General features: G+C 37.9%; 1 protein-coding gene across 1 annotated transcript in view; it reads left to right on the top strand.

Annotated features, from left to right (window-relative positions):
• The first annotated feature begins 1,041 nt into the window (after positions 1 to 1,041).
• LOC128654505 (ankyrin repeat domain-containing protein 40) overlaps positions 1,042 to 25,937 on the top strand; it is an 89,407-nt gene continuing 64,511 nt past the window's right edge. Inside the window, exons 1-3 of the mRNA XM_053708465.1 lie at positions 1,042 to 1,576; positions 8,810 to 8,958; positions 12,854 to 13,312. Coding sequence (XP_053564440.1) covers positions 1,470 to 1,576; positions 8,810 to 8,958; positions 12,854 to 13,312 — 715 coding nt within the window. The 5' untranslated portion in view covers positions 1,042 to 1,469. The remainder of the gene's footprint in view (positions 1,577 to 8,809; positions 8,959 to 12,853; positions 13,313 to 25,937) is intronic.

Genomic DNA, 25,937 nt, shown 5'->3' with positions numbered 1-25,937 from the left:
TACACTCATTTTCATATAACTGCATGTAATAGACACTACTATAAAGAATAAGATGCACAGATACTGATATAAAAATCCAGTATAAAACTGTTTAAAAACTTACTAGAAGCTGTCAGTTTGGCTCTGTTGAAAAAGTAGCTGGAAAGCCCACTGCAAGTGGCAAATAAGACACTCCCCCCCTCCCCTTCTTTTGCATATGAAAAGACCCTTTACACAAACAGGAGCAAGCTGGAGAAGGTAGCTGACGGTATTCACATAAAACTTTGGGGCTTGGTTAGGAGTCTGAAAATCAGAGCAATGTTATTTAAAAATAAGCAAAACTATACATTTATTTAAAAAAAAAACTTTATGGGCTATATAAATAGATCATCTACAAAACATTTATGCAAAGAAAAAATGAGTGTATAATGTCCCTTTAAACAGCATTTTCTAAGTGTCCATCTTATCTTAAAGTGCCCTTAGTGGTAATTACATCTTGATATCTACATTTTGAAGGGCTTTGATACATCTATGCATTACAAATATCTATATGGGGGGGGGGGGAACATAGTTACTTTAAAGGATATTCTTTCATAAAATATTTGCTATCATTTCTTTAAAAATTATATTTTATTGTTAGAAAAGCACACTAGAAAATGTATTTACACCACCCCCAACAAAGAATACTAATAAAGTATATATAAATATACAGTGTATATATATATATACACACACACACACAGATGATAAAACCAATTAAATAAATAATTAAAAACAATAAAGGTGATTTAGCTCCTGCACTTCTTACGTTTCATGTTTATCGCCCCAATGCTGAACCTCACTTTGTTACGGTTTCAGGTATTACTTTATGTATAATTTAGCATTTGTGTTGTAGCTAGTTGTTTTTAATCTGAACAGTATTTTTACAACAAATGTGGCTAAACCTTTGGTGCCAATAAATTATCTATAATTTTCAGTTTTACTTATAAGAAACCGGAAGTCCGCTTTTACAGTGGCACAGTTAGCCTAAGGACTATTCATTTTCCGGAACAAAACGTCGGGCTTCCGGTTGCACTTACAATACAGTCCCCCTACTAAGTGCTTGGGGACATGAAACCTTCATATAATGCAAATAAGCAGCAATTTCACACAGTAGCCAAATACCGAGCTGAACACGGGGCGCTACTTTGCTTACTTGTAACTGCGCACTGTTATAGTTTAATAGGAAAATAATAGCTCTCGCTAACTATACGCTGAGACACCTTATCTTTTGTATACACCACATATCAATACACTATTGCCACACAGTATTTATTTTTATTAATACCAGATCATTATTCTAAAAACATTTTTTGGTTACTTGTTATGCACTTTTAAAACAATATTACGTTTATATAGGAAACATTAAACACATGTTTTTAAGAGCAGCAGCATTTTAGACAATAAGTATTAGGTGTATGATATTTTATATAATTTTGTTATAAACCTACATGGAAGAAAGACTGAGAGAAGCTGCTGCATTGGGGGATTTGGAAGAGGTCAAGAAAATTCTAAAGAGTGGAGTTAATATTAATTCTCAAAATGAAATCAATGGATGGTAAGTTTAATTAAATTACTATTGTAACTGTGTAAAGGTGCATTGTTGTGTTTATCTTGACAACCAGATTGTAAAAGTAGTAAAGGTTTCTAAAATGAGTCCCAGGAGAGACGTTTGGGGACTAAAGTTGCTATAGCCCTTGAGTTTGGAACAACAAATCCCTAAATATATTTTATTTGAAAAATAAATCTGTGACTATACAATATATATAGACTTGTATCCATACATCATTCTATAAGCAAGTACTGCTTAATTACCCTGGTGCTTTACCATACCCACTCCCCTCATATACACTCTCCTTCCACTTCTCTTTAGAAAATGATCTTATTGCCTCTACTGTCAGGGATGGACCAGACCTGAATTCTGCACTTTGGTAGAATTAGGAACTGGATTACCATCAGTGTGACCTCTGAACACAAGTGCTCACTCATTTTCTAACCTTATTGCATAGTCTGATACCTAACAGCAGCAGTAAGCAATCTCTCCTTCTCTTGGGTAGTATTTGGGGTTTTTAAAGTGTAGAGAGGGTGGCTGGGCTTTTGTAGATGTGCTGCAGGACTAGTGATCCAATGTGGGCATGTAGCTGACAGAGGGGCTTCAGGGCTAGTTTTCTGATCTTATGTGGGCTAATGGAAGGGCCAGTGGTTTAAATTGGTGTTGTAGCTGTGCAATCACAATTATTATGATCCAACACAACTTATTCCATATCTTCAAATGCAAGATGAAAAAAGGGAACCAGTTTTGACCTCCACTGACTGAGGGGTTGCAGGTCTAGATGTCTTATCTGATGTTGGTATGTGGTTGATGGGGATGCAGGGCCAGAGGCTCTGTTCTGAGGTCTTGAGGGTAAGTAGCTTAGAGGGTATGGAGGGCCAGGGGTCTAATTGAACGTTTTGTGGGGTAATAGCTTTGAAAGGATGCAGGACCAGGGGTCTGACCTAAGGTTTTGTGTGTTAGTAGCTTTGAGAAGATGCAGGGTCAGGGGTCTGATCTGAGGATTTGTGCATTCTTAGCTTAGAGGGGATGCAAATCTATCAATAGTGTAGTGCACTGCTCAACATAATTTCCATACTTTAGAACTTGTCAGATTTTCAGGAGTCTCGGTTTAAGAAGCAGTAACTGGATCTCATGCTTGTTTCATATTTCTATTGGTGCAGGGTAGATCTTTCACTGCTCCCTGTTTAGCCTAAAGTCTTACATTCCGTGTCTTTCCTTCCTTTCTATGCACTGTAATGTTACTGGCTGTCCAGTTAAAATACATCACTGTGCAGCTGAGTAGCAAAGTCCCCACTGATTAAGTGAGTGACCAAGTAGGTGTGGAGACCATGTGTGTATATGAGCCAAAGGAAGCCTGATAAGCACATATAGTGTGTCAAAGGAACATTGTGCGCTATGACTGTCAGCAGATAAACATGCACTTCTGGTTGGGGTGGCTGTGTTAGTGCTCTGTGAGACATTTCCTTTGTCTGCAGTGTTCTGTTGTGGTGTGTTTATTTTGTAAATGCCAAAATGAACATTGTGCATATTTTGTTTTGTTAAATTGAAGAAGCTATCAAGTCAGTATTACTGTGTTTTTAGACTGGATCACATACTACTGGCTGTTAATATCAAACAAAAGATTCACTGTGTGAAAGTGCACATAAGTCTCACCTATCTGTAAGCAAAGAGGCTGTGAAGCTGTTTTTTCTTTTCTCGGCACAATGGAGAGTTGGTGTGTACTTGTATATACAATGTCAATGCTGCTAGTAGCGTGTCCGCTCCACACGCCAAACATATCAGATGGCAACTGAAGAGAGAGCGCACTGGAACATCATGAAGTCGTCCACACGAAGTGATATAAAAAATCCAAATTTTATTTCTTATGTTAAAAACAAGTTCATAAGTTCAGCACACAATAAAATCAGTGTCTATCTACCTAACCACTTTGATTTTATTATGTGAAAATGAAGAAAAAATGATAATACGAGTAAACTTGAAAGATGATTAAAATTGCATGCTCTGTCTGATTCATAAAATAAAAAAATGGGGTTTCATATCCCTTTAAGTACTGAATTGTAAAATATCTGCATACATATCATTAATGGGACAGTCTACTCCTATTTTTATTGTTTAAAAAGACAAATAATCGCTTTATTACCCATTCCCTAGAAAACACGGTTATATTAATATACTTTTTACCTCAGAGTATCTAAGCCTCTGCACACTGCCTCCTTATTATTATTATTATTATTATTATTAACCTGTTAAAACACAAACAATAATAAATCAAACAAAAAACAATATGTTAATGCAAAAAGGATACTGTATGTCCAAAAAAGTCAATTGGAGACTAAATCCCAACTCCAAATGTGCATAAGTGATCACAGGGATTACTTATCAGTGGAAATTAATGCTGCAGTCAAACTCTAAGGGTGAACCTCAAATAAAACAGATCAATGGTGAAGTCCTGTGAGACTACAGGGTTAATTCACATGTGAGTTGTATACTCACATACTGCAGAGCTTCACATCAAGCATGAGCAGATAGAAGTGAACTCAGATGAATGTTAAAACGTGTTAAAATCACAGGGGTTTACAAAGAACAACCGCAGCTGGGACATCCGTATATTACACAGACTGTATATTGTAAACAATGTCTATGATTACGGTTTCCAGTTCAGAAGGTTTATCTCCGCCCACAACGTGACATCACTCGCTGTAATCCAACGATCGTATCACCAAATAGTCGCTTGGCTTTTTCAAGGATGTACTTTAAATCTGCCACTTGTGTCGTGTAGTTAGAAGTACATAAATCACTGATATTGTTACCCTAGAAGCTAATTTATAACAGTCCCTAACTGACCCCAACAGAGGAGATAAAATAAGATAACAGGTTTTTAAATCTAGAGAAAACTAGCTTATAATGTACAAACAACTATATGGTTTATCACAAGGCTACTCCTAATTTTGTATTGTTTAAAAAGATAGATAATGTCTTTACTATCCATTCCCCAGCTTTGCATAACCGACATTGTTATATTAATATACTTTATAACATTTAAACGTCTACATTTCTGCCTGTTTGTAAACCCCTCCAGGCAGCCTTTATCTCATGAAATTTTTATTGATTTTTACCAGATACTGCTCGGTCATGTGTGCGATATAGAGAACATTGTGCTCACTGCCATGGAGCTATTCATGAGTCTGTACTAAATGTCGAAAATGCAAGTCTGTACATAGAACTAAGATAAGGAGGCAGTCTGGAGCGGCTTAGATACAATCACAGAGGTAAAAAGTATATTAATATAACCGTGTTGGTTGTGCAAAACTGGGGAATTGGTAATAAAGGCATTATCTACAGTGCTTGACAAATGTGTTTAAAAATTAGGAGCCAGTAAGATAATTTCGGAGCCAGGCATATTTTTAGGAGCCAGACCGTTGGATTTGTATATAGACATATGGAGAATAACCCAAAAAGTTAGGAGCCAGGGGTAAAATTCTAGGAGCCAGTGGCAACCAGGCTCCTGGGTTTGTCGAGCCCTGATTATCTATCTTTTTAAACAATAACAAATTTGAAGTGGACTGTTCCTTTAACATTGGTTTCTCTTTAACAGCTATTTTTTTTTCCCCCAACATCTTTTATTGAAGATTAAGACATGATTACATTCCGTTTGAGACGCAGCTCCAGTAGATAACGAAAAATAAACAAGTGTTGGTTTTTGTTTTCTTTACAGATATAAAATATGACCACAAAACATACACAACATATTTATGAAGTGAACCCAAAATAAATGATGTTGACAGTGAATAAACAAATCAATAACAGAGTTCACTGTTTTTGCCTTCTCTTAGAGACCTTATTTTCAGCAAAGAAATTTGTATGACATAGAAACAAGACAACATAAACCAAAACAAGACCCCAAAAAAATAAAAAAAAAATAAGAGAGATTAGTCGCCTTTAATGCTGCTAGTATACAATTTGTCTCCAATATGTGGGATAGGATTCTGTTGGCATCAGCTGCAAGAAGAGAGGAGCGAAGGGGAAATAGGATCTGCTTTTGAGTAGGTAGAGGAAGTGAGGCTATAACCTTCTCCCATTTATTGAGGAAGGCTCTCGGTTTTCCCTCTTTATAAATCATTGGCTCATGTTAGTCTATAATTATTTGATATAGCATATTTTGAGTAAATTCTGCTAAGCTTGGTGGCCTTTTATCCTTCCATTTTCTTAAAATTCTTTGTCTGGCCGGAAGGATGGTCGTATTAATTAGAAATTTATTCTGAATTGCATCCTCATTAACCAGAAAAAAGATATATCTGTCAAGAGTTAATTTTACCCGTATAAACTTATTAATCCAGTAAGCAACTTGATGCCAACATTTTTGGAGCTTTGGGCAGGACCAAAATTCATGTATGAGATCAACTAACAGGGCATAGATTTTTCTCACGCTCACACCAGTGAGCCATCACACTTGGGGTCATATATGATCTGTGCATTAGCCTCATATGCGATTCTTTTATTAAGATTTTGAGTATCTCAGAGGAGATGCTCTTCCTGAATGCTTCGAACTCTAAATCTACAAAATCATATAACCACTTTTGATGGAGATGCATCAGATTAGAAGATGCAACTTGCGTTATTAAGGTTTTATATATTATAGATATGGAGTTAAACCCCATACGATAACAGTTGATGATAGGGTCCAGGTGTCCCAAGGACCAAGTGAAATTTTCTCACATTCAATTTAGATATGTAGTGTCTTATTTGTAAATAGGCAAATAATTGTTTTTTATTTAAAATATATTTAAAAGACAAATAGTTAAATGAGTGGATAATTTTGGATTGTGGTTCTACTAATTGTGAGATACGTTTTCAACCTTTCTGAGACCATATTTTAAAGATGTGATAGTTAAAGAGACATTAAACCCAAAAATGTTCTTTCATGATTCAAATAGAGGACATAATTTTTGAAAAGTTTCCAATTTACTTCTATTATCAATTTTTTTCATTCTCATGTTGTTCTTTGTTGAAGAGATACCTAGGTAGCGTGCACATGCCTGAAGCACTACGTAACAGGAAATAGTGCTGCCATCTAGTGTCTCTGCTAATGTATAACATTGTTGCAAAACTGCTGCTATATAGTCCTGCAGAAACGTGCACACTCCTGAGCTTACATTGCTGCTTTTCCACAAAGGATAACAAGAAAACTAAGAAAATTTGATAATAGAAGTAAATTAGAAAGGATTAGTTCTTTTAAGAATCTTCACCTGTCAATAAATTTGACAAAATGCCGGACGGGAGAGATGCAATTATCATCGGAGCGCTCAAAAGGTAAAGCTTTTAAAATATAATGAAATCTAAAAAATTTGATGAATTAAACCCACCCTCATTTTGCAAAGTTTATCCGATGCCGTGGGACAGTTGAGTGAAATTGACCTTCACATTAAAAAGCAAAAAAAAAAAAAACAACAATTAAACTTTGCCATGCAGTTTTATAATTTAATTTTGCCTGCTTTTCCTGCGTTGTAACTCTAAACGTTTTCTTTCCATACACCCGAAAGGCTGGAGTGGAAATGGAATGGAAAAACCCTCACATTCCTATATGCTGCACAGTGATTGATATGTACAACAGTTTTGTTTCGTAATTGGTCACAGCAAAGAAGTAAGATAAACAGCATTCATGAGGGTTTTCATGAAACATATCCAGGATCTTCAAAACAATGCATGTGTTTCTAACAAAAGGACAGTTGTATATTATTATATTTAGAGATATTTTGTAATGCAGTGAATCATTTTTGATGCGTAAATAATAATTTGATTGTAATGTCCCTTTAAATTCCTTTACAATATTTGTTCTAAACACAGCTATTGTAAGTCTATCCCAGTGATGGCAAACCTTGGCACTCCAGATGTTTCAGAACTACATTTCCCATGATGCTCGACTGGACTTCAGAGGGCCTAAGCATCATGAGAAATGTAGTTCTGAAACATCTGCAGTTCGATGGTTCACCGTCACTGGTCTATCCCATGAAACTACCACCCTTTCTGTAAAGTAGCACCCCCAACTTGAGATCATGGTTCACTCACGGTTTAGCCTAGGGAAGTGCACAGACTCATTTAGTTGTGGTCTTTGGTCACCACATAGTTGAGCAAATACACATATTCAAGGAGTTTACCTTTTCAATGGTTTGGAGCTGAAAGGATACAAGTTACTGATCAAGGCAGTTGTTGACTTTTGAAACCCATAAGGATGGAAATATTAATAGAGAACATAAAGATGCTTACACTCAGAATATGGTTATAAGCCAATAGCTTCATATAAACCAGTTTGCATAATCAGCAAATGTAGAAGAAGACAATGCAATAAGCCAATTCTCAAAACCGTGCCATGATGGAGAGGAATCATACGCTGGAGATTGGTTCAGCACCCTGGCTAGCGCTTGCTGATTGGTGGCTACATTTAGCCACCAATCAGTAAGCGCTACCCAGGTAAGCTTTCATTCCTGATTTTCAAATAAAGATTCCAAAAGATTGAAGAAAAATTGATAATAGGAGTAAATGAGAACGTTTCTTAAAATATCTGCTCTATCTCCATCATTAAAGAAAAAAAATTGGTTTTAGTATCCCTTTAAAGATCTTATGAAACTTTAAAAAATACATCTACATGTTATTCTCAGACTAATATTTCTTTGAATGCATCATTCTATCTAGCATTTATTTAGTGTTTAATGTCCCTGTAAATGAGTTAAGTAAGAAACACATTTGCCAGTGCAAAGCATTTTGTTATACCTCCTCTTCAGTACTGGTTTAATTTTATAATGCGCTACATGAACCCCACCAAGTTATCTCACAATGCCTCCCGGCTGGCAAAATGTTCTGTGATGAAACCTGGAACTATTTCCTGCACACATTGCTGGGAGCCAATGCCAAGGGCATATGTAAATAGCTACCAATCACTAGCTTGCTTCCTGAAGTGCATTGATGCACCTGAGCCTGTCTCAGGTGCTTTTTAACAAAGATACCAAGAGTAAATTTGAGAACGTAAGCAAATTGAAAAGTCTGTATGCTCAGTGTGAGTCGTGCAAGTTTTATTTTTGACTTTCTTGTCCCTATAATGTTCAATAGGGAACATGCTTTTAACCTAGTCTTTGACCATTGTTAAAATAAAGCAAATCTTCATTTGGGGAGACTGTTATTAAGCTAATTGTATTTATTGCCGTTTATTACATTATAATAATTATGTGTATTCTTGTTTAGGACATGCCTACATTGGGCATGCAAGAGGAATCACATTCAAGTTGTATCGTATCTGTTAGAATCTGGAGCAGATAAAGATATGTTTACAAGCAAAGGAGAAAAACCTTTCGAATTAACCTCAAAAAAGGACATAAAGAAGCTGCTTGGAGGTACAGTTGTTTTGTAGATTGTCTCTATAAAATGTTTGTTTTATTTAAATTTGTGTATCAAATGTAAAATAGACATTACCAATTTTATCGGGAGTGAAACGGATTAAAGTGAAATAGTAGCATAAGTATAGAAAAATAATAGGCAGGCACAACCAAAATGTTCTTCATTCACTTTATCATCATAGGCAGCAGTACAAAAAGAGCAACGTTTCGGGGCTTCTGCCCCTTCCTTAGCATGTTAACATGAAAGATAAAAATAATAATACTGGCCACTTATTCATGTCGCATGCTGTTGTTTAATTATGTTCATGTATGCTGAGCTGTGCTGTTAGGCTTCAGGGAGCTTATATAATTAGGGTGCTCTATAGTCTTGTTGTGTTTTGCTACATCTGCGCGACCCATGTAATGCCGTGCTCTTTATTGTTGTAGTTGTTGGATTTTATATGCAGCATATGATAGCATGGTCCTGCAGCTCCTGCTGTAAAACCAATAAAGGATAAAGTGCACTCAAAGTATTCAGACCCCTTTATTTTTTCACCTCAATCTACGCTCCATACCCATAATGTCCGAAAAGAGCCAAATGCCGCAAGCGGCCGCCTTCTTCTGCATTAGTGTGTATCCAAAACCTCCAAATGCACGTCTACTGAATACTTGTGTCAAGGTGATCTTTCAGTTTTTTCTTTTTAATAAATTTATCAGAAATCTGTTTTCTGCCTTTTCATTATGGAGTATGGAGTGTAGAAAATAATTTAAACTATTTTGTCATAAGGCTGCAACATAACAAAATGTGAATAAAATGAAGGGGTCTGAATACTTTCTGAATGCACTATATACTGAGTAATGTGATGCTGTGAAGGCTTTCTGCTCTGTTCAAAAACACTTATATGAAGCACACATGAAACACAACTACCCACAATTCAAAATCGCGTGTATGGCAGAAAAAAAAATGCACATCTTGTGTTTCATGGCACTTCCCTAGCCTCTTGTTTTGGTGCAGGAAACAATAGAAGAAAGCAATTTTGCAGCCTATTGTGTTTGGATGTCTTTAAAAAAACAAACAAAAAAACCCCTACTAAACACAAGTAAAATGTTCTCCCACTTTGTTGCTCAGCTTCACAGTTGAACCTTTAATAACTGATCTGAATCTCACAATGTATATTTGTCACCTGCTCCTGTACATACTGTACATACAGGAATATTCCACCCCTGCCACCAATTCTCATTTTCCATACACCCTAATCAGTGCACTGCAAAGCCACCATATAAACCCTGTCTGTGCCAAGCTGCAGGGGAGGTGCGTTATGAGTGGAGCTACTAACTAAAGACTTCATTTTTGGCCCTCATATATAAAGTTTCTGGGAGAGTTTAGTGTGGCAGGATCTTGGCATGCGTGAGGCTTCTGAAGGCAGGAGGGAGATGCCTTAAAGGGACACTAAACAATAAGTGATTGCTTGAATGATGATTCAGAACAAAGGATTGCTTGAATAATTTGTCCTGTACAACATGTATTTTTAAAAATATTAGTTATTTAAATATTGAAAAAAAATAAGGGTAAAGTTAATGTCCATAAAAGCAGTGGGCGCTGCCGTATTGTATCTTAAGTTACCTTTTCTGCAAAGGCCAATTAGAAACGGTTATAAATTACTTACTGGAGTGTGCAACCAATGACTGCGTGGCATATAGCTGAATCGGAATCAAATTACAGGAAAGGAGAACCTGAGTGGATAAACAAGCAGTTTCCTCACAGAAGTCTTCCTGCTGTTTCTGTTAATGTGAGTTCCTGGCATGGCCTGGCACCTATAGGGGCTGGGTGTTGAATTTGCATTTGCATCAGTATACATGTGCGCTTGTTGTTTTTTTTGTAATTTTCATACAGTGGTTTGATTTCTATGCTGAAAGTATGTGAAGGCGCGCGCCCTCTGCTCATCAGTTGTCGTAACTGCAGGGGCAAATGCAATTGGTCATTTGAGTTGCTGGAGGGGATGAGTGTCAGAAGGAGAAACACAGTGGCAGCAACAAATGGGGTGAAGGGAGAGGGGTGAAAGGTAGAGAATAGAGAATGAGGTTTGAAAACTATTGAAAAACTTGTGTTAGAGTGGGGCAGGCATTTTATCTAAAATAATACATTGAACAGTGTTGCATATATTTTGGATATAACTGTTTACCTTGATAGATCATAATCGCTATCTCATAATACACTGCGTAGGTACTGAATTCTTCTATCAGAAAATATTTGGAGAACCTACATCATTTTTTTACACCTGTTTAGTACCTTTTACTTGTTGTTTGTGGCTCATTGGTTGCAGTTTCTTTAGATCCTAGAGTTGCACCATAGTATAATCATGATTAGAGGATTCATAAATATGTTGTCATAAATACTAATAGAGCATCCCTTTTTATAATAATGCCGGGATAACGCTACTTCTGCCTTGTTTGCACAGTCTTGTTTTATTGCCTGTTTTATATCTGTCCCTAATTGTCCGCAGCAGTAGAGATAAGGGGAAAACTCAAGCTTAAATATGGCAGTACAAGTACTGTATAGCAACTAAACCTTTCCACTTATATCTTTTAAAAAATATCCACTTTGCAATATACGTTCATTATTTATTTTGTCCTCCTTTCTTGTAATCTAACTCTGAAAATTGTTGTTTCTAAATTCCAATGAGATTCTATAAAGTAATGTGCACTGCTATGTTTAAACTGAACTTTTCTCTTTACTGCTGAGAAGAATTAGGGGGGACAGGGTTAAAAAGGCAATAAAAAAGACTGTGCAAACAAGGCTGTTTGGAACATTGGACTGATAAAGTAATTATCTTACAGGGCTTCCACACTGCCTTGTTTGCAGTGTCTTGTTTTATTGCCCGTTTTGTATCTGTCCCTAATTATCCGCAGCAGTAGAGATAAGGGGAAAACTCAAGTTTAAACATGGCAGTACAAGTACTGTATAGAAACTAAACCTTTCCACTTATATCTTTATTATTTGCACATTTAATATAATTGTAAAAAAATTAAATAATCTACATAATATCCTAAGGCTTAACTTTGCTTTGAATGCATCATTATGTTTAGCATTTATTTATTGTTTAATATTCCATTAACATTGTACTTGAAAAATGTTATTGTTTAAAAAGATAGATAATACCTTTAGTACCCATTCCCCAATTTTGTTTAACCAACACTGTTATATTAATACACTTTTTACCTCTGTGATTATCTTGTATCTAATCCTCTGCAGACTGCCTCTTATCCCAGTGCTATTTACAAACTTGCATTTTAGCCCAGGGCTTGACAAACCCTGGAGCCTGGCATTCACTGACTCCAAGAATTTTACCCCTGGCTCCTAATTTTATGGGTTATACTCCATATATCTATACAGTTATAGAAATACCACTATCTGGCTTCTAAAAGTGTGTCTGACTCCTAAATATTATTCTTACTCACTCCTAAATTTTAAACATATTTGTTAACCCCTGAAGCCAATCATTGCTCACTCATTCGGAACTCCACTGGAGTGAACACAGTGTTACCTATTTGACAAACATTAACTAGCACTGCCTTGCTGTTAAAAGCTATAAAAATGCCCTGAGATAAAGGCGGCCTGCACAGGCTTAGAAACAAGCAAAGATTTAGAGTTTTAGATATTATAAATTATATTAATATAACAATGTTGGTTGTGCAAAGCTGGGGAATGGGTAGTAAAGGCATTATGTATCTTTTTAAACAAAAACAACGAAAAAAACCCAAGTAGACTGTCCCTTTAAGATAGGTATTGAACAGTAAGGTCAACTTGCCTTTCTAATATTTATTATTTGTTGCCATCATATAGGCGATTTGGTTTTAACGACATCAATTGCTGTTTATTACTGATTTATTTCTGATTTTGTTTCTGTTTCAGTGGAGGACTTAGTTGATGAAGAAGTAAAACCTGCCTCGGAGTTACCATTTGTTCCAAATTATTTGGCAAATCCACCTTTTCCATATAGTTATACCAAGGAAACAACTGACAAGGAAGACACAGCAATATCTTACGTTGAAAATACAAATCTTTCTAGCACCCCAGCTTCAAATCTTCCTGTTCTAGCAAACGGGATGGAAAATATATGCATTTCTACCTCTTCAAAGAAAGATGACGATGCATTTCCTGCCCTGTTTTTTAATGGAGACCTGCAGATTCCCCCGGACTGTACGCACTCTACGGTTCAGAACAGTCCTTTTTGCCAGACTCCTGTATCTCAGACCCGGAATATTTTTTCTTCAGTTCCTTCCAACTTACAATACAATGGTGTTCAACCTGGACCTATGCAAGTATTTCAGCCATTTTTCTTCACTGGAGCTTTTCCATCTAACATGAAAGGTACTAATACATAAAAATATTGTTATGGGCTAGAACTTTATATAAAAACACACTAACGGCGCTAATTTTTTTTTGTTACAAAAATAAGTGCAACAAAAGTTATGTATAATAAAATGTTTTATTTTATTATTGTGATCATTCTATACACAATAAGAAGTGATAAAATTCACAAGAATTCACAAAAAACGATTTGAAATAGTATCAGTGGTTGCAGTCAAAACAGACTGAAGCATATTCCTCACCAAACAATGTTGGTGTGTTAACAATCAAGCAACTGAATTTAAAAGGACAAAGTATAAAATTCCAGACAGGATTGGGTTAAAGTTAAAATCCTAGTGGTCCCATGGGATATAGCCTAATGGACATGGTGGGATACAACATCGCTAACTAGAATTTATTTTTAAATAAATTTAAAATAGTAAAACTCAAATTAGATAAAAGCAAGCCGCAAATCACTTGTCTGGCCAGACAATACCTGCAAAACAGTGAGTTGCAGCTTGCTTTTAATTTTATAAAAAAAAATCTAGTCTTTTCTAGTTAGCGATGTTGTATCCCACCATGTCCAATATGCTATACCCATGGGACCACTAGGATTTTAACTTTAACCCAGTCCTGTCTGGAATTGTATACTTTGTCCTGCTAAATTCAGTTGCTTGATTGTTAACACACCAAAATTGTTTAGTGTGGAATATGCTTGTCTGTTTTTTCTTCAACTACTAATACTATTTCAAAATCGTTTTTTTGTGAATTTTATCACTTCCTATTGTGTATAGAATGATCGCAATAATAAAATAAAACATTTTATAATTCATAACTTTTGTTGCACTTATTTTTTTTTAACATTTAAAATTAGCGCCGTTAGTGTGTTTTTATTTCTTATCTGTTTTTTTGTTTAACAGCAGCTTACCATTATATTTATTTAATCACATATAAAGATTATACACAAATATACATTTTTTTTCTTCACAACTTTATTATTATATTTCACTGATTATATCAAAACCGTCATTGCTATCAAAATTTCTTCTTTAAAGGGATATGATTCAGATTATGTAGAATAATATCAAATAGGAGTCAGTAAGAATATTTAGGAGACAGGTACACTTTTAGGAGCCAGACAGTGGTATTTGTATATAGATAAATGGAGAATAACCCAAAAAGTTAGGAGCCAGGGGTAAAATTCTAGGAACCAGTGGCTCCCAGGCTTCTGGGTTTGTCGAGTTCTGATCTATGTGATATCTTAAACTATTACGAGAGAGAGAAAAATGACCCCTCCAAGTTAGCCTCTTAAAGTTGCAGACAACAAACACAAAAATCTGGAAGTCATGTAAGCACAATGTGAATTGTTATTATTTATCTTATCTCCTTTGCTATAATTAAGCTACTACAGTGATCAAGCAATCACTGTGTAGAGTGAAGCATGGTTAGACGTCTGATGTCTGACTTATGCACTTCCAATTCTTGTAGATATTGGAAAAACAGAAACTACAGGAAATGGAAGCAAAATAAATAATGAAAGTGTATTGCAGAGTTTTTTCCACTGCACATAATTAAACATTTTATGAGGAACTCGGTTTTGTGTTTTATGTCCCTATAAGTCATAACATTTGATAATAAAACTTTAGCCTACCAAGCTATGTGCAGATTGCAGCATGTACAGCAGTCAGTTTTGTATTATATGTAGGCTGGGTGCAGGTTAAAGAGACACTAAACCCAATTTTCTTTCTTTCGTGATTCAGATAGAGGTTGCAATTTTAAGCAACTTTCTAATTTACTCCTATTATCAAATTTTCTTCATTCTTTTGGTATCTTTATTTGAAAAGCAAGAATGTAAGTTTAGATGCCAGCCCATTTTTGGTGAACAACCTGAGCTGTTCTTGGTGCTTGGTGGATAAATTCACCCACCAATAAACAAGTTGCTGTCCAGTGTTCTAAACCAAAAATTGTCTGTCTCCTTAGCTTAGATGCCTTCTTTTTCAAATAAAGATAGCAAGAAAACGAAGAAAAATTGATACTAGGAGTAAGTAAGAAAGTTGCTTAAAATTGCAATCTCTATCTGAATCACGAAAGAAAACATTTGGGTTCAGTGTCTCTTTTTAATAAGGCTTTTTGTTTCTAGTTGGCTGATAGTTTAGCACATACTCCTGCAGTATTGGATGGCGAGTGACTTTGCAGTCTGAGACTGTTTGACACCAGATGGATTTATGTGGTTGATACATTTATGGAAACTCAGGGCTGCGGAATCTGGCGCGCTACAAATAACCAATAATAATTAAAAGGGAGATAAGTCTGGCTCTTCATGACTTTCAGATTTAGCCTAAGATTATTTTAGTCAATATGAGTTGATTGTTCTACATTTACCTGTCCATGCATAGATACTTGCATTTTCAGCTGATTTGAGAAGCTAGATTCTTTAATGGGTAAATATTACATTGTCATAATAGACGCTGCTAATATAAAGATATAGATAGAAACAACAGGTCTTGATAAATAATCCAAAATCTAGATGCCACAATTTTTTTGGTTGCCATGTTTTTTTGTTTTGTGAATTTTATTGAATTTATGGATTATGCAATTGTACTGTGTTTAGTGGTGATTTTATTCTCAAGCAAGCAGTTTACCAGACAATTTTCTGCACTATGGAGCATGGGTGCTGTGTCAAGAGGGGCCACACTGCAGCTGTACCAGTAGACTGCACACAGCAGAAGAACCCCAATACTGCAGTGGCACAAATGCCTGTACACTTGTGAGTAGCCAGCTGTGGCTTTGGTTCAATAAGCTGAAGGGAAGCAGCAGAATGGCTGGTACTATAAGAGAGCCGAGAGCTGCAGACCACACAGTTCAGCACTTTAACCCCTTATGGACCACAGCACTTTTCCATTTTCTGACCGTTTGGGACCAAGGCTATTTTTACATTTTTTTTGGTGTTTGTGTTTAGCTAGCTGTAATTTTCCTCTTACTCATTTACTTTACCCACACATATTATATACCGTTTTTCTTGGCATTAAATGGACTTTATAAAGATACCATTATTTTCATCATATCTTATAATTTACTATAAAACAATATATAAAATATGATGAAAAAATGGAAAAAAACACACTTTCTTTTACAAGATACGATGAGTCCACGGATTTCATCCTTACTTGTGGGATATCGCCTCCTGGTCAGCAGGAGGAGGCACAGAGCACCACAGCAGAGCTGTATATATTAGGGATGCACCGAAATTTCGGCCGCAGAAAGTTTCGGCCGAAAATGGCATTTTTGGCTATTTCGGTTTTCGTTTTTTTTGCCTGTTAGTTTCGGTAAAATTATTGTGTAGCATATTTCAAATTTGATGCTAGCCTAGAGCTGCTGTTTAAGTTTATTACTTCACTTACTGTTCTGCATATAATGAGTTTTCTAGGATTATACTTTATTTGGATAATTGGTAAAAAAAAACCCTGTTAAATATGATTATGTTACATAGAACTAAATGAAGAATAATACATTATATTGATATTTATAATTGTTTTAAGTAGGGATGCACCAAAATTGGTCGCAGAAACATTTTGGTCGAAAATGGCATTATTTTTTGCCTGTTTTTTTTTTTTCTTGGTAAAATTATTGTGTAGCATATTATTGTTTTAAGATATTTTTGTCCAATTTTAGTGTGTTACTTTCAATAAAAGTTGAAAAAATACATTTTCGGTATCAGTTTCGGTTTTCGGCCAAGTGCATCCCGGATTTTCGGATTCGGTTTCGGTCCAGAATTTCCATTTCGGTGCATCACTAGTATATATAGCTCCTCCCTTCCCTCCCACTCCAGTCATTCTCTTTGCCTGTGTTAGTGATAGGAAGAGGCAAAGTGAGGTGTTAGTTTAGATTCTTCAATCAAGAGTTTATTATTTTTAAAATGGTACCAGTGAGTGCTATTTTATTCAGGGGTAGAGCTACAGATTGCTTTTAAGCAATGGGAACTGGGGAGATTTTCATTCTCTCTGAGCCTCCCATACTGTTTGCTGCCCTGATGATGATGGTCTTAGCAGATATTATCTAAGACCCTGTTTGTTCCCACAGATCTGCAGGAGGAGATGAAAAGGACCTCTTCATTGTGTGGGACAAGTTCATGCTGCGCTCAGCATTGAGGTATGTGCAGTCTTTTGATTCTGGGGAGACTGAGTAGCTCAGAACAGACTGGCCTTTATTTCCTATACAAGGAAGGGGTAATCAACTTGCACAAAATCATTTATATGCATGGGTATTCCCCTCTTTGTTATGTGAGCTGGAGTTCAGCCGTGATACCAGAGGGCTCTTTAAGTTATTAGCCCAGTTGAATAACATTTGCACAATAAGTGTGGGCTTGACGCTGGGGATTGTAACCTGGAGTTCTTACTCTAGTGGATTCTGCCTTAACATTTGCACAATAATAGGCAGGACACTTTAAGGGGGCACATTGTTTGTTTTTTCTAGTCCGACATTAGTATTTCCCCATGCTGTTTATTACTTATCTGGGGGAGTTAGTTTGCCACCCACGAAGGGCGGGGCTTAGCGTTTGCACGCTTAGCCGCGCAGTTGGTATTCTGGATTCAGAAAATCGGCAGTATACCTCGAGGCTCCGGTGTTTCCTAAGTCCGCTTGTTTCAGTAATATTCAAAAGCGATCATAGGCACGCCGTTAACGGAGTGATACTAGTTGGCTCGTGGGGACAGGTAGGTGCCGCAGCAGAGCTGTGGCGAGGTGCAAGTGTACATTTTCTGTCCCTAAGGCATTACGCATATTCAGAGATCATAGGGACAGCTAGAGTAAAATTGTAGTGCTTCCCTGTTATTACATTATCGAGTGCTGAGCAGTAAAAATTGTACAACTCTTTTTTTTTTCAAAGACTTTTTTATTAAGAATCCATGATACAATGAAATCAACATAAGATAATGCAGTAATAACATTTGCAAAGTGAATCTTGCATAAAGAAATACATATTAATTACCATGCGTCATAGACTCTTGTTTTAACTTTTTCCATAAAATAATACAAAAACAACAATAACAAAATATGGATGTCACAATGCTTATCTCTTTCTTGTATAAGTATCTACCCAAAAAAAAAAGAAAAAATTCTTACTCATTGGTTGCGCTTATGTCTGGACATGGTCTACTCCTTGACCGGCCAGAAGGCCTTACTACAATGTCGAGCAGGTTAGGTTGGGGTTCAATGGATTTAATATAATTTTCCCATGTTAATTGTAATTCTATAAATTGCTCTCTTTTATCAAGTAAGAAGGAGCCATACTCTTCTAAATCTATCAAATCTGAGACTTTATTGCGCCACATTGCCAGCGAGGGAATCTCTGATGATCTCCAGTTTTGTGCCATCAGGACTTTCAAGCTATTTGTCATTATTTTTAGCAGAGGTTTGAAGTGTGGTCGGGGTAACTTAAATGATTTATTTAATAATTATACGAGGGGGTCTAATGGGATACTGACTTGAAAAATATGTTCTATTTCTATTATAATTGTTCTCCATAATGAATTTATCTGGGAGCACCACCACCACATATGACTCATGCCACTACCAACATGTCCACATCTCCAGCAACGATTACTGGTCTGTGAAAAGAGCCTATGGAGTCTCTTAGGGGTCAAATACCAACCATGTAATATTTTGTAATTAAGCTCTTTAATGGCTGCAGATATTGAAATTGACTTGGTGTTATGGAAGATATTTGTCGCTGTCTGAGGTGTGATGATGACTCAGAGTTCCCTCTCCCACATCTCTATAGAGCGTGGTAGATTGCCTGGTGGTAGTTGGGTAATAATGCCATTAATATATGTAAGACTATGCTTAACTGGCGGTGTTGAGGTGAATAATTTCTCAATGTTGGACAGTGGACGGAGCATGTTTAGATGTTGTTGATGTGTTGTAATGTAGTGGTGTACCCTCCTATACGTGAACCAGTTATTGGCCCATTTATGGCCTGCTTCAGTTAGTTGCCTTTGGGGTAGTAACTGGTCGTTAGCAGTTAGAGTCAGAAGTTGAACGTCAGAGTCATGATATTGTATCTCTAAATCCCCAGTCAAAGTGAGCAGGGAGAACTCAGAATTGTGGACAAGTGATGTCAAGGGGCCTGGGCAGGAGGAGACATATGGGTTCGTCCTATTGGTCGATTCCCAGGTTCTCAGTGTTTCTTGTGTAATTGGGTTATTAATTTGATTAAGGAGTACCCGAAAACCCGGGTTCCAACACACAGAAGGAAGATTAATACTGGGATTGAGTGCTGCTTCCAGTGAGACCCATCGTTTGTGGTCTCTATGGATCCTCCAATCAAGGATTCTTTGAAGAAATATGGACCTACGATACGAATCAATGTCCGGAACTCCCAGGCCCCCTTGGTGTGTGGGTCGGGACATTGTGGTTTTATTTATCCTGGGGGGGCGTCTATTCCAAATGAACGAGCTAAACAACTGCTGCATCTGTGGTATATATGTGCTAGGGAGTTGTATAGGGAGGGTCTGCATAATGTAGAGCAGTCTGGGAAAGATATTCATTTTAATTGTGTTTATTCTCCCTAACCAGGACAGGCGTTTCCTAGTCCAGGAGGAAAGATCTCGTATCAGGTCAGTTTTAATGTTTAGATAATTCAGTTTATGTAGTAGATCAGGGTTGTCTGTTAGGTGAATCCCTAGGTATTTTAATGAATCCTTGTTCCATTTAAACGGACAAGTTTTAGTGATCAGGTCTTCCGTATGGGAGTCAATGGCCACTCCTAGCATCTCAGACTTATTTTGATTAATTTTATAATTAGAGAGGTTATGAAAAGTCTCTAATTCCTTAAGGAGATGAGGGATTGATTCTACTGGGGACGACAAAGTAAATAAAATATCGTCTGTGAAAAGTGACAATTTGTATTCTTCACCCCCCACCCTCAAACCCTGGATATTGGTATTGGATCGAATTTTGGTAGCTAATGTTTCTATGAGACAAGTGAAAAGCAAGGGAGACAATGGGCAACCTTGTCTGGTACCATTTGTAATCTGAAAGGGGGGTGATAAGACTCCATTGAGGGCAATCCTGGCACTGGGGTTGTTGTATAGCGCAAAGATCTTATTTAATATTTCCTCACCAAAGCCAAAGGCTCGTAGAGTAGCTTCTAGGAAAGGCCATCCGACTCTGTCGAAGGCCTTTTCCGCGTCAGTAGAGATCCAAATTGAGGGAATACAATTTGTCTTGGCATGCCATAGCAGGTGCAGGTTACGCACTGTGTTATCTCTAGCTTCTCGGTATGGTACAAAGCCAACCTGATCGCGGTTTATAATGGTGGGTAATATTAAGTTGAGTCTATTGGCGATGATTTTAGCAAAAATCTTTGTATCTGAGTTCAGAAGAGAAATCGGTCTGTAATTAGAGATAGATAAAGGGGATTTATTTGGTTTTGGAATTAGTGTAACATTGGCTTGTAAAGCCAAAGGGGGAAAGGCCTTGTCTTGTTCTATACTTTGGAAGTATGACAGAAGATGTGGGATCAGAATATCTCTAAAGGTTGTGTAGTAAGTGTTACAAAATCCGTCCGGGCCTGGGGATTTACCTGTTTTTAAGGATTTTATGGCTAGTTTAATCTCTTCGACCGATATGGGGGCATCTAAATTAGTTCTCTGTTCATTGTTAAGTTGGGGTAGGTGTAGCTGAGATAAGTAACCTTGGATGGCCGCCTGTGTCGGAGGTTGGGTGTTCGCGGACAGGTTATACAATGATTGATAGTAAAGCCTAAAGCAGTCTGCTATGTCTTTTGAGGAGTGCCGGTCCTTCCCTTTCTCGTCTTTGATGTGTAAGATATATCTGCTAAGGGTTTTCTTTCTGAGTTGCCTGGCCAGGAGCCTGCCTTGTTTGTTAGCGCCTTCAAAATAAGTTTTTTTAAGAAATAGAGCATTGCGTTTAGCCTCTTTCCCTAAGTAACAGTTAAGCTGAAGACGTTTATGCTCTAAACTATCTAAGAGTGAACGGTCTTTTGGAAATGATTTGTGTATTTCTTGGAGTTTGTTTAAGTCAGTAAGTAGTGATGTCAAGTAATGTTGTTGTTGTTTAGATTTGGCTGCTTTAAGGGCAATGATTTCGCCCCGAAGAACGCACTTGTGGGCGTTCCAGATGTGCTGCTGGCTCACATCTGGGGTATTATTTATCTCGAAGTAGTCTTCGATGGCCTTGGCTAGGTGAATCCGTATCAATGGGTCCTTTAAAAGGGATTCATCTAATCTCCAAGATCGTGATTGTCTAACGTCTATAGGGAGGCTAAACCTGCAGCTGACCATGGCATGGTCAGACCATGTTATGGGGTGTTTCTCTGAGTGGCTCGCATGTGCTAAATTATTCACATCTGTTAATATATAGTCTATTCTGGAATAGTTTTGGTGTGGGTGTGAATAAAAGGTGAAATCCTTTTCATGTGGGTGATGGATTCTCCAGACATCGTGTATAGCCAATGTGGTTAATTTAGACCTAATTACTTTCAGGGTCTTGGCGGGGATGGCTGATTTGCCTGCCGAACAATCTAATATTGGATCTAGGGCAATGTTGAGGTCCCCTCCGACTATCAAGTTTCCTTTTGGTGATTCTAAAAGTTTATTACAGAGCTGGTGATAGAATTTAGTGGCTTCTAGATTGGGTGCATATATGTTGGCTAAAGTTAGAGGCTTACTGTTCAGTATCCCATAAATAATCAGATATCTTCCCTGTTTGTCCTTATCTATAGAGGTTACCTGGAAGGGAAAAATTTTATTAATCATTGTACATACCCCGTTGTGTTTTGAGTTATTGGAAGAGAAGTAGGCTGTCCCAAATTTCTTAAAGGAAGCTCTGGGCTCCCGGCCCTTTTTAAAGTGGGTCTCCTGTAGCATAACAATATCACATTTAAGTCTCTTGTAATCTTTAAAAGCTATTGTTCTCTTTTGTGGGATATTGAGCCCTTTCACATTATGGGAAAGTATTTTAAAGTGAGACTTATCCATCAACAATGAAACATTTCTGCATATATAACATTACAAAGAGTAAGCGCAGTTCAGTTTTGTACCTCAGGGTAGGATTGGATTTCAACCAACATGGAGCAGGAGACATCGCATAAACAATATATGTAAACATTTGAAAGTAAAATACACATAAACAATAAACTAATCCAAAATAAAGTGTATTTCTAGAACTATACACCTTGGTTGGGGAATAATTGGTGTTGCATTTTGCTCTGAAATTATTACTTTATAGCATGTAGGATTGTCATGTGGGGACCTGTGGGGAGAGGATGGGAATGGGACGAGAATAGAGAGGGGGGGGATATAGGGAGGGATGGAGGAGAAGAAATAGAGAGGGGAGGAAAGGAAAGGTGAAGACAGTGAGATGCAATATCACAACCTCATTAATGTCTAATAATAGCAGTATCCAGATTTAGTACCGAGAACATTACACATTATCCATGAGAGGAGGCTGTGGGTGAGAGGACAAAAAGCAGGTAACAGCATGTAACAGTGTCATTACAGTAAAAAAAAAAACAAAGAAAAATTTCAGAGACAAATTCAAAATTATTTTGGTTACATTTAAGGCCTTACCCCACTACCAACGACCAGGAACAGTCCAGGTAGATGTATGTCAGGGAAGATTCCCGGATACATTCAATTATTACTGGTAGTAGGGGATATGAGGTTAGATAATTATTACCAGTTAGCAAAGTCATTAAGTGTCCTGAGAACTTGTCGAGTTTGGGGAGACATTGTCCATCTTCCTTCTCTTGAATTGGACTTTGTTCCATTGGGAGCGCTGCTCTTTGGGTGGGTCTTTATTTTTGTCCATGTGTCTTGTGGAAGTCTCAAGGACATCTTCGTCTGGAGGTTCAATGTTAATGTTCAGTTTCTTGGACACGTCGTCTAGGTCTTGGAAAGTTCTATAGATAATTTGTGAACCATTATGATTGATAATCAAACTGAATGGGAATCCCCATCGATATCTAATGTTATGGTCTTGCAGGGCTTTAGTAAGAAACCTGACTTCTCTTCTCCTCTGTATGGTTTGAGGGCAAAGGTCCTGAAAGATTTGTAATGTGTGATCTTTGAAATTTATTGATCTTCTGGATCTTGCTGCTTGCCAGACATCCTCTTTGGTAGCATATCTCAAAAACCTAAGAATCACATCTCTTGGTGGAGCAGGGGGTTTAGATGGAGGTCTCAGCGCTCTATGAATTCGTTCAATTTCATCATTGAGTAGTGGGGGTGATCTGGGGTTTAGAAAGTGGAACAGATCTGTAACATAAGATTTCAATTGTTCTGATGAGATCTCCTCAGGAATTCCCCTGATCCTGAGATTATTCCTCCTCCCACGATTATCGAGGTCTTCAAGTTTTTCTTGTAAATTATGGATCATTGAATCCTGTATGGAGAGTTGTTGGGAGTTGGTACTGACCATGGAGTTGAGGGCCTCCTGACCTTCCTCCATGTAATCAAGCCTGGAGCTCATGTCATTCAAGTCCTTTTTTAGATCTCTCATTTCGCCTTTAATAAAGGTTTTCAATGACTCGAAGTCTGATTTGGAAGGGAGGCCCGCAATTTGTGATGGTAAAGACAATAGTGATTTGTATTGCGTAGGGGTATATTCTGTCTGCATCTCTGTAGAAAGTTGGTCTTGTGAAATAGAGAGTTCTGCTGGGCTAGGATCTGATGATTGAAAAAATGTAGACACTGAAGGCGTGGTTGCTGCCATTTTGCTGCCTTTATCTGCCTTAGGTCCTTTGCGCTGTGACATTCTTTCCCTCTTGAAATATTCCAAATAGGGCTTTAAAAGTTCAGTGCACCCCAAAAAGGAATTGTTTAAGAAAGTTCTATTTAGGTCAGTAATGGGCCTGAACCATGTAGGTCTGATTTATCTCTGTGTGGGAAAAAAAAAACGTGGTTTCTCTGATCATAAGTCTTCTGAGTTCACCAGGCCTCTGTCATGTAGCAAGTACAGCAGCTTATAATAAGTATAAGGTGTGATGACCACTGCAGTTATAATGCTTTGTTGGTTATAGTTGTAGAGGTTAATAGTTAGTTTAGAAAGCTGTGCATGGAGCGTCAGGCTGTCATAGAATTGCCCCCTGCGTGCAGCCCAACAGGAGCAGACCACGTAAACAAAAAGAAGGGGAGAGAGATTAAGTTTTGGTCTCAATTGGGCCCAGGTCCAGCAAAGTCGATGCCCCTCTGTATGAGGATATATGACTCTGTTTTATAAAGTGTCAGGGTCTATCAGATCTCTGTGTAACAGGCAGAGTTGTTAAACTAAAAGGCTACACACAGGGTATTTGCGGTATCGCTATCTTAACTCCCTTTATAGTAAGGTGCCAGCAAATGTAGATGAGTACGTTACCCGTGGTCTGAGTAGATTTGTGATCGGAGCCCTCCTTGCAGCTGCCGGCCCGGAGCGTTTTCTGAGAGGTCGGTGCGCCACGTGGTTGCGGCGTGTTTTTATGTAAGCGGGAGCCTGTGTCCCCCGGGAGGCGATTCGTGCTAGCCCTCGGGTTCTGGCTGTCTGTGTTGGAGATTGGAGCCAAATGTGAGTGCTCCGTGGGTTGTGTCGGATGGCGGCTGGAGGGAGCATTGGAGGCCACGGGCAGATATTAAGCCGGTCCAAGATGGCGACCGGGCTGTCTTGACACTCTGACGCTCGCTGTGTTCGGATGAAGAGGAAAGGTGAGGGAGGATAAGTTGAAGGGTCAGGATAATCCCCTGGATAGTAGGAGTCGTTAGTGGTACATTTAGGTGTCAAAGCAGGTCCCCATCATATCAGCTCCTATTATATGAGCAGCAACAGCTCCGGAGCTTCACAGAAAAGCAGCCATGTCCCAGCAAGGCTTGGCTCCGCCCCCAACTCTTTTTTTATTTTTTTATTATTATTTTTTTTTATTTCAGATTGTTCTTCAACTGCATCTGCTGCGTTCACCCTGCAGGATATTGCTGCAGTTATGTTGTCTACTCTTTCAGAGGCGTTATCTGCTTTGCCAGTACTGCTTAGCACGCAGAGCCTTATGGTTAAAATCTTGGTCTGCGGATGTGTCATCTAAATCTAAGCTTTTGGCTATTCCTTACAAGGGTAAGACCCTGTTTGGGCCTGACTTGAAGGAGATTTTTTCTGACATCACGGGAGGCAAGGGACACCTCCTCCCTCAGGATAAAAAGTCCAATCAGAGAGGGCGACAGAGTAATTTTCGTTCCTTTCGAAATTTCAAGGGATTTCCCTCTTCCGCTAAACAGGAAGGGAATTATTCACAAACCAAGTCCACTTGGAGACCCAACCAGTCTTGGAACAAAGGTAAACAATCCAAGAAGCCAGCTGCTGCTACAAAGTCAGTATGAAGGGTCGGCCCCCGATCCGGGACCGGATCTGGTAGGGGGCAGACTTTCTCACTTTGTCCAGGCTTGGATAAGAGATGTCCAGGATCCTTGGACACTAGAAATTTTGTCTCAGGGGTATCAGTTGGAGTTCAGAAATTCTTCCCCCAGAGGAAGGTTCCTTCTTTTTCGATTATCTGTCGACCAGATAAAAAGAGAGGCGTTCTTACGTTGTGTAGGAGACCTCTTTTCCATGGGAGTAATATGTCCCGTTCCGACACAGAAACAGGGACAGAGGTTTTATTCAA

Source organism: Bombina bombina, chromosome 1 (genome assembly GCF_027579735.1).
Source record: "Bombina bombina isolate aBomBom1 chromosome 1, aBomBom1.pri, whole genome shotgun sequence".
NCBI lineage: Eukaryota > Metazoa > Chordata > Amphibia > Anura > Bombinatoridae > Bombina > Bombina bombina.
The sequence above is the reverse complement of the archived record's forward strand: the minus strand, read 5'-3'. Positions and strand labels throughout refer to the sequence as shown.